Below are 15,738 nucleotides of genomic sequence, written 5' to 3'. Positions count from 1 at the left end.
ACTTTACCGAAAGAACCAAAGAGTATGGATTCCTGCAGTCACGAAATATTCAAATCAAGATTCATTTTATCCTGTTACAAGCACAGCCTTCAAACGCTCACCGCGAGACGAGACCACATCTAGCTCGATTCACCTCCCTCTACCTGCTCCCAACACTGTTCCGGGTCTACGATACGGTCGCCCTGACGTATTCAGGATCCTCCATGGACTTGTTTTCTCCTCCGTTTGTCTTTGTTTCCTCTTCGTCTCTCATTCGTTTGTTTTTTTGTGTCCTCAAATCCCTCACCACCTTCCGGATCAGTATGAAGTCACCGCTGCCGACTTCTCCTCTCAGTCCCTGCTTATGCCCCTCTGCTCGAGCAGATCAATTCACCGTCAAGGATCGCTCACGGCCAATTATCACCACTCCAGAGTCATACAAATAAAGACCACTTGTGGGAAGTAAACATTGGTGCTGAATGTGGAACTTCCACCACTGGTTGAGGGCCTCCGGTAGGGATTCGTGCCACCCAACACTCAACAACCCTTTGTACACTGGACACGTGCCAATGTAATGTGGAGATTTTTGGTGGTGGAAAGTCTTTATGAATCATTTTGAATGTTGCATTTATATTGAATATATAAGCTAATAGCTGCTTTATCCAATATAAAAAATGCGAACCAGAATCCAGGATTATAAATCTTTTGAAATATATTTTATATATTTCATTATTGTAAAAAATTGTTATATGCGGATACTGCTCACTGGACTGATGTAACTCACATCCAACACGAATTCAAATACATTTGGCAAGTTCGGAAATAGCATTTTTATTTTGTAATCATGATATACTGGATGTGAAAGCTGCTGAACATGATAGGTTGTCCAAAATAATTATTTCACACTACGTAAATTAACAAAACTTGATAAATACGTTATTAAACATCTTAGCACGGTTGTTACCTGTAAAATTAAACAATCAACTGTGCCTTTAACAGAAACATGACTTGATTGAATGCTCTACAGTATACTGCACATGTGAATATTTAATGAACGTAAACATTTCTTCGTTTAACTTATTTTTTGTTGTGTTCTTAAATTGTTACTTATGTAACCCGGTTCAGTTTAACACGTAGGCTTTCACGACCAATATCCATACTATGGATAATACCTAAATCACCCTTGCAAAGAGGCAATGAGATTTCTTGAGTTAATGAAGGATGTATAAGAACTGGACGTGGTATTTGGTTGTGAATGTTATGGAAGTTTTTTTGTAACATCATAAATGAAAAATGTTGAATGCCTTTTTCACCATCAAGGTACCTTAATTATCCCAGTTATGATTAAACGTGGAGACTCGTGTGTGTGTGTATATGTACCTAAAATCCTACACGTGTATGGTGGCGGATTTGCTTGTTGCATAACGCAAGTTGTATTTTTTGCAATCATAGAAATATGAGTCATGAGTGTAATGGCGTGCATTGTATGATTAGGCAAGAACATTGCGGATGGAAGTTGAGGGTGTGTGCAGTTTAAACTGGGAAATTCCATGGTGTGTGTTCTTCCAAGGTCACCATGGAAGAGTAGACCAAATAGCCTCTGGAGTTCTCTGGTTGAGGCCCTTATGTCAGCAGTGACGTGAGCAAACAATTTCAGGACTGCACCGCTACCAAGGTGTGTGTGGAGCCCTCGGCGGTTTTGATTACATTTACAGCACAGAGTAATCCCTACATAATTATCAGGCTGTAATGGGAAGTAAATCTGCTTTCGAGTTTGCTGGCAGCAACCATGATGAGGAAGTGGAAAGGGCTGCGATGCGTCTCGTCGCATTGGTGATTGTTTTACAAAAAAGTACGAAGTTGGAAAAACATGCTTATGCAGAAAATATGCAGCTTGTCGGTGAAATGTCACGGCATCCTGCTGTTACGCCATAAATTAATTGGACCATTTCTTCTCTTGGTAACGCATGGGTTAACATCATTACACTGTTGTTTGAAATACACACGCAGCATTAACATTTTAACAAAAATGTAATGTTATGATTGAATAAAGTAGAAACATTAATGCGTTTAAAGTATTGATGAATGTCTTGTGTTAGCTACATACCGAAATCTAAAATATTCCATAGAACATGGTCATTGTTATTCTGTATGGTTTTTTTTATGTACAGGTTTGATTGAACGCAGTCATTAACAAAACATTTAACAAAAACTGAAAAGTGCATAAAGAAGCACGGAGAGACGCATGCTTGGAATTACACAGAGACAGAAGAGGAGTAGAGGACGTACGCTGTTTAATGTCACCCAGATTCTAAAGAAAAGTGAGTGGGCTTGGGCCAGGATGAGTCACAGCTAGAAGGGATTATTGACGGTGGTCAAGAATAATCATAGAGTGGCAGCCAAGGAATGGAACGCGTCTGACTGGGACGTTCGCCAACGAGATTATGCAATCGTGGGAAGTAGCAGCGGCTTGTGGAATTATCATGGCTGATGATTATGAACGATGCTATTGACTGTTGGTGAAGGAGGCCGATTCTTAGATAATGGTGGTAGGCGAGTGTGAGAGCAGACTGCTGTGTCATTGTATGTAATTATATGCCTTATTTCCCCCCCCCCCCATTTTCCTTCAGTGCTATGTATTTGATGTTTTGAATAGGTTTAAGATGATGTTTGTGTATAAGTGGTTAATGAAAGCAAAAGCCATATTATTTTGGAATAAAATATTGCCACATTCCGTTTATTTTTGAGCTGGTGGTCTTGATAAGGCTGAGAGCTTTGTACATGCGATGCTGTACACATTTTGCTTGTTGCTAATTTGACGCGTCTTAAATTTCGCACCTGACTCCGACATCCTCATTGTGATTGCAATTGTGATTCCCCCAATCACGGGCAGGACAGAGTAGCAAGCTCATCTCGTCACCAGCGCAATTCACATCGTCCAACCAGATGCGGCCACTGCCTAAGAGAGAAAATCAACAAACTCACAATGTATGCTTGCTTCGAGTGACAAATTATCATGTATGCAATCATAAGGTAGGGATGTTCAAGTTAAGACTTCAAGTAATTAGGTATGAAGTTAGCAGCTGGATATGACGTTTTGTGGCCGAAGCGAAAGGTAATTCTGTATCATAATATTGGCTGCAAAAATCAACGTATTAAGTGAAGGATTGGCTTGCTTGACATTTAGTGACTTAGCAGCTTAACTGTGGACTTCATTAAAAACATCTGAAACGCAACATTTTTTTACCCTCACCCCGCCCACAAAATAAAAATGTAAAAGTCGTAATTTCCTGCCCAAATGAGCATTGAGGCTATGCTATTAACAGCCCCGAGCCATTAGGGGAATTTCCCCATTCCTGGGGCATCGTAGAGTCTATCCATAGTACAGACACTGCTGACTTGCCCACAAAGTGATACTCATTTTATTGACCTCGGACCGATGACGAGTAAACCCCCCAACCGCCATTTGCAACCTTTTGTGAGCCGCTCTCTACCATTTCGATACCTGGCTTATAATGTGAAGATGTATATAAATGTGTTTAACTTACCAGCTCCATGTTTCTGCATCTGGCCTGCCCCTCGGAATCCCAGCATGCGGCACAACACCAAGATGTTGTTTTGGTTGTCCCATTTATCATCGCACACGGTGCCCCACTCTCCGTCGTGAAGCACCTCTAAGCGCCCAGTGTGCCTGCCCTGGCCACCGGTCAGCCGCACTATGGGAGTGTATGGGGACGACATCGAGCACAGGTGTTCAAATAACGTTAATGCTGACTTAACGCAAGCACTGCTTTAGGATTTACAATTGATATCCAGGTTTGGACACAATGATCTGGCCAAATTAAAAATGCATTCTGACCGTCTGGATTTACCTGAGGGTGTTTGACATAGTTGGAAGTGAAACGTGAGAATTTAGTCTAGCAGCTATATCTTCAGAGGGCGTTACATTTTTAGTTCACTCATAAAGCTAGAGCATTTCTGATGGTGCCATGATTTTGTATGACACACTTCTGAAGTGGTGTAGTTTTTTTACAGGTGGGTTTGTTGAGGGAATTGGTACCGCAAATAGGCCATCAATAAAAAACATGTTTTCGATTGTGTGTGTAGCCTGGTAGCTTTATGCAAAACAATCTGATTACACACCAGTGGCGGCTCCTGCAAAATCTCTCAGGGGGGGCAAATGTCTGGATGATTTATAAGGATAAGGTCCACCCATGCAAAGGATAAATTAACAGCTTAAGCATGTAAAGGCAACTTCACTTCTTTAATATTAATGAACAAGTAAACCCGTAAAAACTAAGTTTTTCACTATAAATCCTTTATATGCGTGGCGGCTAGAGTCTTCTCGTCCTCTGGCTTGAGATGGCTGCCACCTATGGGTCAGATGATTGTCTGCCAGTATTAAACAATTGGTAATTAAATATTTAATTTGTTTTCCCTAAACAGTGTAAAATTTAGGAAAAAATTTTTCACGAAAATTCATTGTCACACACAACGAGTCTGTGTGGAAAATGTCAGCTCGTTTGGATCACGGGAAGTAGGTTAAAAAACGACCGAAAGATTTGCACCGTCCTAAGCAAGCAAGTGAACTTAATATAAAGGATTTAAAAATATATTCGCCTGTGGAGGACGCGGGGATCGATCTCGCGACCTTTGGCATGGGAAGCGCGGGCGCTACCAACTGCGCTACTCCGCCACGGCCTGTGGAGGGGTTACGCTCTGGGCTCCTACACTGTGACGTTCAGCCAAAGCCATGAATGAGTTGTATTTGAATAAATGTAAAATAATTTTTTTTTGCCTAAAAAGTGTTACATTTTTGAAATTTTTTTTCACGAATATTAATTGTCTCGCACAACGAGTCTGTGTGGAAAATGTCAGCTCGATTGGATCACGGGAAGTGGGTTAAAAAACGACCGAAAGATTTGCACGGTCGTAAGCAAGCAAGCAAGCACGCAAGCAAGCAAGCGAACTTAATATAAAGGATTTAATAAGTATAACCCGTAAAAACAAAGTTTTTCACTATAAATCCTTTATATGCGTGGCAGCGAACTTAATATAAAGGATTTAAAAATATATTCGCCTGTGGAGGACGCGGGGATCGATCCCGCGACCTTTGGCATGGGAAGCGAGGGCATTACCAACTGCGCTACTCCGCCACGGCCTGTGGAGGGGTTACGCTCTGGGCTCTTATACTGTGACGTTCAGCCAAAGCCATGAATGAGTTATATTTGAATATATGTAAAATGCATTTTTTTTAACTAAAAAGTACAAAATTTTTGGAATTTTTTTTCACGAACATTAATTGTCAAGCACAACGAGTATGTGTGGAAAATGTCAGCTCGATTGGATCACGGGAAGTGGGTTAAAAAACGACCGAAAGATTTGCACGGCCGTAAGCAAGCAAGCAAGCACGCAAGCAAGCAAGCAAGCACGCAAGCAAGCGAACTTAATATAAAGGATTTAAAAATAAAGTGACTCTTACAATACATCTTGTTTGTTTCTATACTCACTATTAATACAATCCACTCAAGTTTCTTTTATTAAAGATTCCACTAGGTGGCGACAAATAATATTGTATGATGACGTAATATTGTATGATGACGTAAACACGTTAGTGCGAGCCCTCCCGGAAGCCATAGAGAATGCATTGCAGCGCCCCCCGTTCGAAAAAAAACATCTTTGAATGTAAGTCTATGGGAACACTCTGGGCGATTCTCAGCAGGAGTGAAATCGCCCAAAAAGAGGCGTTACTCCACAGAACGTAGCATGACGCTGATTGGACTATATCCAGAGGCACAGTGACGGCTAGCGTGACTCTGTGGTTGAATGACATTGGTGGTGCGTCGCCCAATCGCCCTAATGAAGAAACCGCCCCTGTTACACACTGTTGCTGTTGTAAAAGAAAGGAAACATTTGAAGTCAATAGGACTATAACATATTTTATATCACAATGGAAATACATTTCATAACTAAATACCATTGCTAAATATAAAGGTTGTTTAATCAGATTTTAATATTTTACTCTATTTCAGATGGATTCCAATCCTTTAAGATGTATTATGCCATCCAAGACTCTCATTTAACCCTGGCAGATATGTTATCATATGTGTTATCTCCCAGAAACAATGCAATGAGGATGTCAGACAAAGAAGAATGCACTGAGACTTGTTGTAGCCTTGTCTGCCTTTGAGAACAAAGATGAATCTTAACTCAACACTCACAGTCTTGTGCTTGAAGGCGTATGCTTTGAGACACATACTGTATTTTATTCACAAGACAAGACTGCTAAGAAATAACTAGTAAATAAATAATCTTGAAATTATCATATTTATGATGCCTATTTTAGACAAATGCTTGGAAGAATCAGTTCAGTCAAGCCAGATATCATTTTGAGGCATAATTAAAGAGCTTTATAGCTCATCGGATTCATCCAGGATAAATACAAATTCTGATTATGAAGTACATTTATTTATTGTCATCTCGTAGTACAGTAAATTAAGATTATCTTGAAATAGCCATTCTTCAGACATATATTTATATATCAGAATCCCTCAACAAACTCCTTTGTCGGAAGAAAATAATATTGCACCACTTCAGAAATCCACATCCACCCTTGCCCACAAGGGTCATAGAAAAGCATGGCACCATCAGAAACGTCCCAGATTAATGGGCAAACCTTTCGAAAAATGTTGGTCCTAGCTGCTAGACTAATAGTTCAACTTACCAGTGAGCAGAAAAATAGCAATTGGTGCTTTATTAAACGCTCATGCGCCACGTGACGATTTAATTTGTTTGGCTGCGTCGGGTGGTGGAGGGTCTGACGACTGCAAATTGGCCAGATTATTACATGGTGGCCAATCCCCAAAAATCGCTGATGAATCAACGTGAAGACTGCATTATGTTTAAAGTCAATGTTGAAACGTTTCAGTTCAATACATTATTGAATCAGCAAAGTTTTAAAATCGCAATTGCACGATTCCTCTGCTTAGCTTGCACCCGTTCCAACCGTATGCCTGTGCATGACCACTTCCTGCAAACCTACCACCGCCTCCTATACGTGGCGACAATATCCATCTCATTCTCGAATGTCATTCCAGATTATTACACGCAATTAAAGAAAAAATTATCAATGGGCTTTATCCCATCCAAGAATAGAGTCCCCAAGCCAGTTCGAGTTGTCTTAACAACCACAACAATTCTTAAGGCTGCAGTATTAGATGGAAAAAAACACGACAAGAAGAACAGGTGAATACTTTCAGATGCTGGGGCACACTGATCATGGAAGATGGGTGGTGTGTCGCGGAATTGAGATCGAGGAGTGGTTGACAAGAACTCCAATTGAAACAGTGAAGAATATATATACCTACGTGACTTTACCGAAAGAACCAAAGAGTAATGATAGACAAGATGATGGTGCAGAAAAGTGGACACTAAGAAAAATGAAGTGACACCGTTAGAATTGTTTGGGATGTGGCTTTGGAGGATGCACAGTGTAACCGAATGGAGAAGATGACCAACTGCATTTTGGTAGCATTGGGAAGGAAAACTGTATAATCAACAGCCTTCATTAAACATGTGTAGTGACGGCGGAGCGGGAGACAAGGGTTTTCAGAAGACACCTTATTAACACCTTCACACTTTACAGGTTCATCCTAGTACTCTCAATAGTTGTCTAGCCTAGCCTAAACACAACCCTGACCATGTAACACTGACGGCGCTGACCGAGACAGCCAACAACTATCCGGCCGCGCAATATCTAGCGAAGACGGCAGCGACAAAGGCGGTGAAGACGACAGCGACAAAAGGACGAATCCACTCCCAGAACTGGCAGCCCTGAGCTCCTGCTCTCAGCTGCTTTTATGCTACCCAGCGCGCCTGGCTCCGCCCTGGCCGCGCCTTCCTTCTCGAACCCACTAGCAGGTTCCAGGGGCTTCCAGATGGGGTTTTCCGTAGCCCTTGCCGCAGTTCCTCCGCCCTGCCGACACACCCGTGTATATGCCCACTGTTTGTCCACCGCAGTTGCCGTTGCTGGACAACAGTCGGCATTATTACACTACACATACTTAAAGTTAGTTCTTAATGAAAAGCATATTGTCGTGCCACCGTAGCATGCCATCATGCAATGCGACCACCCTCCGGTCTAGCCACTGCTGTTAGGGGAGTTCTATTGGGAACGGCAACCACCTGGCACCAGACCCGTCTCCGGGCTCCACGTATTCGACCTCATCCTCTGCGCCTTCCGGAAGAGGAAGTCGAGCCGACAAGCTGGTGTCAGTCCACGCATACTTACCCATATGTGCATGTGAAGATACTCCCTGTGGACCAGGCAAGCCCTGAGGCCCTATCGGGCCACGCTCTCCCTGAGATCCCACTGGCCCAGGATTCCCTGAATGGAAAAAAAATATCAAAGCATAGCAAGCATCGCAAAAAGTACTCTTACCTCATTACACAGTTTCATTAGCCAAAGAGGTGGAATAGACTACACCATGACATTACGTCCATGTTTCTGAAGAGGCCGAATTAAAGGACACATGCAATCCAACCATTGCTGTACTGGCTCCTCATGACAGTCACTATTGTAAAACAACGATCATACTGATTTGCTTTCAATATAGCTCCTGTATCTTTGGGTATTTTAGAGCACTTTAAACATGACAAGTGACTTACATCACATCTAAAATATCTGAAGGGCACTCTCAGTGGCAGCTGTCTCTGCGTGACACAAGGTGACTCAGCAACTGGTCTGCACGTGGAGACTAATCGGCCAGTCAGGGGTAATGGTCACTACATTGTAATTCCAACTGAACAATTTGCAAAGTAATTTTTTAAATTAACAAATTCGAACCGTGACTGTCATTTATAAAGACGCCAGTGTGATTGGTCATGGCTAATGATGATTAAGCTGTCTATGGCTTAACGCTACAATTCTGCGCCTCAGAGGAAGGCAGAGCAAATCTCACCCACATCGATATGTGCATGTGTGTGTGCACATCCGAGTCAGGTCTGATTGCTCGTTTCACTCCGTAGGTGCGGCCTGCATTGGAATTCCACAAAAGCATGAAAACGAACTCTCCATGCCAGGGCCCATTGTCTCTGCAACACTCCCAGCTCTTACCAGGATCTCCACGGGGTCCTGCAGCACCTGGGGCGCCAGCTTCCCCTTTGCTCCCCTGCACACCTGGGGCCCCGCTTAATCCACGTGCCCCCGTGTCACCTTTGACCCCTGGAGAACCCATGGAACCCTGTTCGCCTTTTGCACCACGCTGTCCATTTGTTCCTAAAGAGTGGAATGGATAAAACTGTTTAGATAAAACATTATTACACTTGGAGTGAGCCGTAGACGTTCTTCAGAGGCAACAAATTTATTACACAACACGTATATATAAAAGGGGTAGCTGCCCCTTTACCATATACAGCCTAGGGTGGTGACCACCCAGCTAACTACACTACCATACATGAGTTATGGCTACGACGGACCGGACCCACACTCAGGTCCTGGGCCACGTGTTGGTGCCTCTTCAGATGTAGAACGTGGAGCTTCCAGCTTGCAAAACGAAGCGACTCCAGTCCCTCCCAGGGACCCAATTTATATCCTCCCGGGTCGGGGCCGGCTCTGCCCTCGGCCCCGCCCACCTTCGAAAGCGTTCCAGCTCTCTCTCGATCCCTCTCTCCCCGTACATGTGATCACCCCTAGCCCCCCCCCCCACCTGGGGGCTCCCTATAGACACTCCGGATCACGTGCCTACGGGGTCAACCAGAGTGCCATGTCCCGGGGCAACCCTGTCCCTGGGCTGACACTCACCCACTCCCCCTCGTGGGAGCCCGCACTGCACGCTATGCGTGCAGTGCCCTCGCTATCCCAGTGCTCACCAAGCCCCGCTAGGGCTGGTACAACACCCACCTACGGGGTGTACTCGATGACAGTGCATCACACGCCGTGCTCTGCTAGAGACGGCCTCACTCAGCAACACACACGATGCTGTCCGCGATGTAAGTACATCGCACGCCATGGCCCTCCAGGGCCGGCACCACACAGTGACATCCCCAATGTCACTCCACACTTAATAATCAGCGCGAAAGATGCCATGCATTGCCCAACGCAGATTATGCATCACAAGGGAGTTAAGGTGTACCCCGGGCTATTACAGACAACACTGCAAAGAAAACTAAATGTCTGTAGCGAGGCATAGTGACAGCAGTGAGCATTGGCCACGATGTTGGTACCTGCATCGCCCTTCGGTCCAGGCAAACCACGTAGTCCAGGATCTCCAATGGAACCCTTCTCTCCTTTTGTGGCTGGAATACCTGGCACTCCCATCATGCCCTTTTCACCTGCAGAGACGACATCAGTCTGAGTAAGTCAGAATGATTATAAATGCTCAGTAAAGTATTCAATACATTTACTTGAGACATCATCCCAAATTAGTCCGAACAAATATATTCAGGGCATCCATTGCACTAGAATGTAAACAGACAAGGATACATGTCAGATACAATTGCAAGTAGAGTTATCAGAAGGACTTGACAGCTTAGCATCGAATTGTGATGCAGATGCTAAGCATCGCCAATCCCAGCAGGCAATGCGGATCCATCGAGGGCAAGCTCAAGGGAACTAACTGGCCGAGTGGCGGCATCATACATCCTTGCCGTACCCATGTACAGCCAGGATGTACGGTGCAGCAAAGTTTATAGCCAACGCTATAAATAGTGTATACAAAAACATACATAGATCCCCTGTATGGCCTTAAGAGATTTTTGGGGCAAGTGCTGTTAGCGAGTACCTATGAAAGCTGGTGCAGCACACGAGGGGGTGGGTTGGCCGCACCACGATGGGCCACCTTTGTCTCTCTAGTGGCTATGTTTACACACAGCACCAAGAACTGTACATGTTTGAGGTTGAGTCGACCCAGAGGAGGCCCAGGACTTCTTCAGATAATTGTCACTGGTATTGGCCGTTTATCTGGAATCGAACCTGGGTCTCCATGTTCATAATACACAACATTAACCACTACACTACCGCTCTCCACATATATAATAACAACCGTCATACGCCACTAAGCGGTGGTGGCGTCAACACGGTGATTGCGCCATGCAGGGTGTACTTTGAGGCCATGTGGAGTGTTGAAGGCATGTTGGCTATACACATAGTTGTTCTGTGTATCGCCTAAGTCAGTTGAACATATAGGCAGAAAGCCCTCTTGCCTGAACATCTTATTCCGAGCGTTTGTCCCACTAGGTAGAATTAGCTTTCTGAGTCCTCTCCCTCTCCAGTCTTCGATCCATCACCTTCTCTTCGCTGACAACTTCTCATGCTTTCTCCGGTCACCACCCTCAACTGACTTGGTCTCAACTTTCTTTCCAACATAGTCTTCTGCCATTCTGGCCACGTGTCCGAATTATCTCAGGATATTCTTGCACAACTCGTTCTCCTCGATATCAACGCTCCCAAAACCATGAGATCAGACCAATTTTGGGTGATACGCATCAACGATGCATTACAATGGCATCTCTTAACCCCCGACATTGCTCTCAGAGGGCACACAGCAGGTGTCAGATGCGCACGTACTTTGCAATCACAAGCATCGCCTTCAGTGCATTTGATTAGCTCTCTTACCAAGTAGTCCAGGGGGTCCACGTGGGCCGGCAGGTCCAGCCTGCCCCACAACAGCATCCCCTTTGTCCCCCTTGGCACCTGGAGTGCCATTCTCTCCGCGTTCCCCTGCGTGTCCTTTGAGGCCAGAGAGACCAACTCCACCCTGGACACCCTTTTCTCCGGGATGTCCTTTCACACCTGAAGATATGTAAAGCAACTGCTGGTACATAGGTTGTGTAACATCGCGAACAGTAACATGTACACCGTAGATTGTATTGGCTTTCTGGATTTCCCTGAAGATTCGAAACGTCACATCTAATCGCTAAATCTGGTTGTGATATTCGTTTTAAAACTTACTGGGGAGCTAAAGCAATCGTAATTGGCGTGTTAAACGCTCGTATGCCACGTGGTAATTTAATTTGTTTGAATATGTCGGATAATGGAGGGTTTTACAACGGTAATTTGGTCAGCCTGTTGGGCTTGGTCCGTGACAAAGTGGATAGCCTGGTGCCCATCGTGCCAGCATGGCTGATGGCTCATGGAGGTGCAAGGCAGTCTGATCTGAGACCAGAGTGGAGTGCAAAAGAGTCAGCATTTTAGAGAGTATTAAGCAAAGGTCATGCGTTGAGAGAATGATAAATTTGTGAATTTAGTGTGAGGCCAAAAGCCGTGAATTTACAGTCGTTGAGTGATTTGGTTGTTAAGCGAGAATAGGAAATACATGTTAAAGGCTTAATTCGTCTGATAGCATCGAAAGTTACCCTTTTCAACCAAAAAGTAGTTTATTATATTTTAATAATGGATTTTAACATATAAAGATACTAACAGCATAAAACACGTAATATTAAAAGAAACATGGTTAATAAATGCATTAATTAGTATTTACGATACCTACAACAGTCTGTCATTAACAGGGGAATGGTCGGTAAGCGAACACATTGGGCTCTATGGAGGCCTGTCGTTGATCAATTAGTCGCTAACAGCGGTGGTCGTTAAGAGATGTTCCACTTTATTGCAAAGGGCCCGAGGCCGCACGGTACCAGTGTCTCCCTTTGGTCCGGGCTCCCCCCGCAGTCCGCTCACCCCCGATGGACCCCCCTCTCCTTTGAGCCCCGGATGGCCAGGTAATCCCACACTCCCTGCAAAACAATTGTCATCACCACGATCAACAATTCTGTTTTGAATTGAATTTAATCTAGGCTCTTTTTCCAGCCGGAATCAATGATGTATAGAACACGATTTTCAGTGGTCCTTTTTAAAATAAAAAATAATCGTGAGCATTGCTGTGGAGAATATATAACAAAATAAATACGCAGACAATTCGACTGTTTCACAAAGTTGCTTCTCCAAACAATAACAAATATATATACACAATAAAAAATATATACCATATGTATATATATATTTAAAAAAATATATACAAATATATACACAAAAATATATATGTATACCATATGTATATATATTTAAATATATACCATATGTATATATATTTTTATACATCACATTGGCCACGCAGACTTCCGGGAGTGCATCATTTCAGCAGCTTTGGTTCCACACAAGCAGACTCTGGGACAGTTTTGACATTCAGTGGCTCATCTGCAGATGCCATTTTCTCCATCTTAGTCTCTACCCTTTCTTCCCTGTGGTTTGGATGTTTTGTATTCTGCAAGGTATAGATGCACAGCTTACATGATTCACTCAATTTCAGGATTATTTGGCCATTCATGATGTCTCAGTTAATTACTTGGCAAACTTTGGTTTGGGCCTATGTATGTTGAACTTCTTTAGCTCCGTACGTACCCAAATGTGCTAATCGGAGGTGCCTATGTGCCTCTTCAAACTCTTTCAGCTTGAACTTTGATTTCCCATCTTCACCCCTCCAGTAGACTAAATCTTGAATGCACATTTCTTACGACAATGCCTGTGGAGCTGTGCCTAGCAAGCAAACGAAACAAGTTAGGAGCTGGGAGGGTGAATAAATGGCCCCAGCCTTGAAAAATGGCTGAAATGACTTCCGAGAGATGTTTTTCTCTTGGAGCCAAATTTAAAATATCGCAAACAACAAGCATAAAGAGTGTGAATTTTAAAATAACATAGATTTTGGATAAAGACATCAATTTGCATCTTATGCACATTTGCAAGTGTTTTGAAAACCTTCCAGTGGCCAAAATGGGTTGAGATATTTGGATGCTGTTTGTTGTTATGGACAAAAGAGACTCAAGATGGAAATGTTCAGCAAAGCTTACAAAGCATAAGCATAGCACCACAGTGATAGTCTGTATGCTGTATACTAAACATACAGCATACAAACTACTAAACATATATTTTTGCTGTATTGATGTGCATCATGATAACGATGTTGCTGTTGTTGTTTTCCTCGCACTTTCTATTTATAGGTGGCGTTTTGTCGCCACTTTGGAAGGGTTTAGCCAGAGATCAATCGATTACATTTTTGGCCCGCGTTTTGGGCAACTGAGGAAATGGGAGACGTCTTCTGGCGTTGCTTGGCACAAAGAGCAGCAGTTTGGGACGTTTGGGTCGATTAGATTCTGGTAATCGGCTAGCATGGAGCAGTAACCTGAACGGAGTTGAGCCAGTTTTGTGCGAGTTGCTCGGGTCAAGGATTTTTCGTCGTCTGCTATGGGTGGGGGCCAACCCCCTAGCACGACATTGGGCTTGTAGGCGTTCTGGCAGTGCATGGTGGCAGCGGTGTGCAAGTGGTTTCAAATTTATTTGGTGGTGCTATTTGGTGGAAGAGCGTTTAAAGTAGATTGCATGTTGGCAGAGCTGAAGGAAAGCAAGGTGGATTTAATTTTCCTAGCAGGTGCAGGGGCTTTGAGTAGCTTTGTGCAAGGATGCGTTGTCGAGTGGCATGACGCCAGATATTGATCGGTGAGAAGCTTGCAGTGTTCTTGAATCTGAAGAACTTTGGTTTCCTGGTGGAGATGGTTAATGGGCGCCATGAGGTGGCATCCTGTAGCTCGGCGAAGTGCTTGGTTTTGGGAGGTTTGGAGCTTTTGGTAACCTGTAGAGGAGAGTATTGGGCACCAAATGGGACTGGCATAATTGATGATGGGACGTCAAATGGCTTTGTAGGTTAGGAGCAAAGTCTCCTTTTGTTGACCCCAAGATGTGCCGGCTAAAGCTCGTAATATGTTGTTTCGTTTGTTAACTTTTGCATGGACGTTTCTGCTGTGTTGAGCGAAGCTAAACATGGTGTCAAAGGTTACACCAATAATTTTTGGGGTTTTTGCTAATGGGAGGCGTTGGTTGTTTATTATGACGTTGGGATGTAAGTTGGCTTGATGAGGATCAGGTTTGAAAATGGTGATTGTTGATTTAGATGTTGAGAGTTGAAGCGATCTATTGGCTAGGAAAGTTCTGAGCCGTTTTAGATAGGAGTTGATGGAGTTTTCCATTTTGGGTATATTTTGATTAGAAGTGTAAACTGTGATGTCGTCGGCATAGCTGACTACTTGTACTCCTTTTGGAGGAGTTGGTAGATTGTGGAGGTAGGCGTTGAACAGTGCTGGGGATATTATAGAACCTTTGGGTACTCCTACATGAATGTTTCGTGAGGAGGATTGCATATCACGAAAGAGAGTGTGTGATTGGTGGTAATTTGTAAGCCAGCAAACAAGGCCTGATGGTAGTGTAGAACCCTGTATGATGGTGATGAGTGTGAGGTGGTTAATGGTGTCGAAAGCCTTTGTAAGGAGGCGACGATAGTGCGAGATGGGGGCTTTTTCTCATTGAAATCATTTGAAATTTGGGTGGTTAGGTTGAGAAGAGCTGTTGTTGTTGAGCGTGCAGGGCGAGATGATGGAGGTAAGTTGGTGGTGATGATTGGAAGGATGAGGGCCTCTAAAATCTTGATTGATGGGCAAAGTAGGGACATCAGCCTGTAGGACTTTGTTTGGTTTAGGTCTTTGCTGAGTTTTGGAAGTGGGATGATTGTCGATGATTTCCAGATGGCCGGAATGAGGTTGCACTGTAGTGAGGCGTTAATGGTGGAGGCGAGAAAGTTCATGCCAAGGGGGCCGAGGTGTTTGAGATGGGGCATAGCTATGCCATCCGGGCCAATTGCGGAATATTTTTTGGCTTTTTTGATAGCTAGTTTCACCTCTTCAAGGCTAAATTGGGGGGGGGGGGGGGGCGTTTAG

General features: G+C 43.9%; 1 protein-coding gene across 5 annotated transcripts in view; it reads right to left on the bottom strand.

Annotated features, from left to right (window-relative positions):
- Positions 1-794: 794 nt before the first annotated feature.
- LOC144721184 (uncharacterized) overlaps positions 795-15,738 on the bottom strand; it is a 44,891-nt gene continuing 29,947 nt past the window's right edge. For all 5 annotated transcript variants that reach the window (XM_078598578.1, XM_078598579.1, XM_078598577.1 and 2 more), the window contains exons 10-16: positions 12,613-12,711; positions 11,594-11,770; positions 10,204-10,311; positions 9,095-9,256; positions 8,270-8,365; positions 3,528-3,695; positions 795-2,938 (exon numbers count right to left, since the gene is read on the bottom strand). In XM_078598578.1, the coding sequence (XP_078454704.1) occupies positions 2,805-2,938; positions 3,528-3,695; positions 8,270-8,365; positions 9,095-9,256; positions 10,204-10,311; positions 11,594-11,770; positions 12,613-12,711 (944 nt within the window). In that variant the 3' untranslated portion in view covers positions 795-2,804. The remainder of the gene's footprint in view (positions 2,939-3,527; positions 3,696-8,269; positions 8,366-9,094; positions 9,257-10,203; positions 10,312-11,593; positions 11,771-12,612; positions 12,712-15,738) is intronic.

The sequence above is a fragment of the Lampetra planeri genome, chromosome 11 (genome assembly GCF_965212315.1).
Source record: "Lampetra planeri chromosome 11, kcLamPlan1.2.h2, whole genome shotgun sequence".
In the NCBI taxonomy this organism is placed as follows: domain Eukaryota; kingdom Metazoa; phylum Chordata; class Hyperoartia; order Petromyzontiformes; family Petromyzontidae; genus Lampetra; species Lampetra planeri.
Note: the sequence above shows the minus strand (reverse complement) of the source record. Positions and strands in the feature narration are given on the sequence as shown.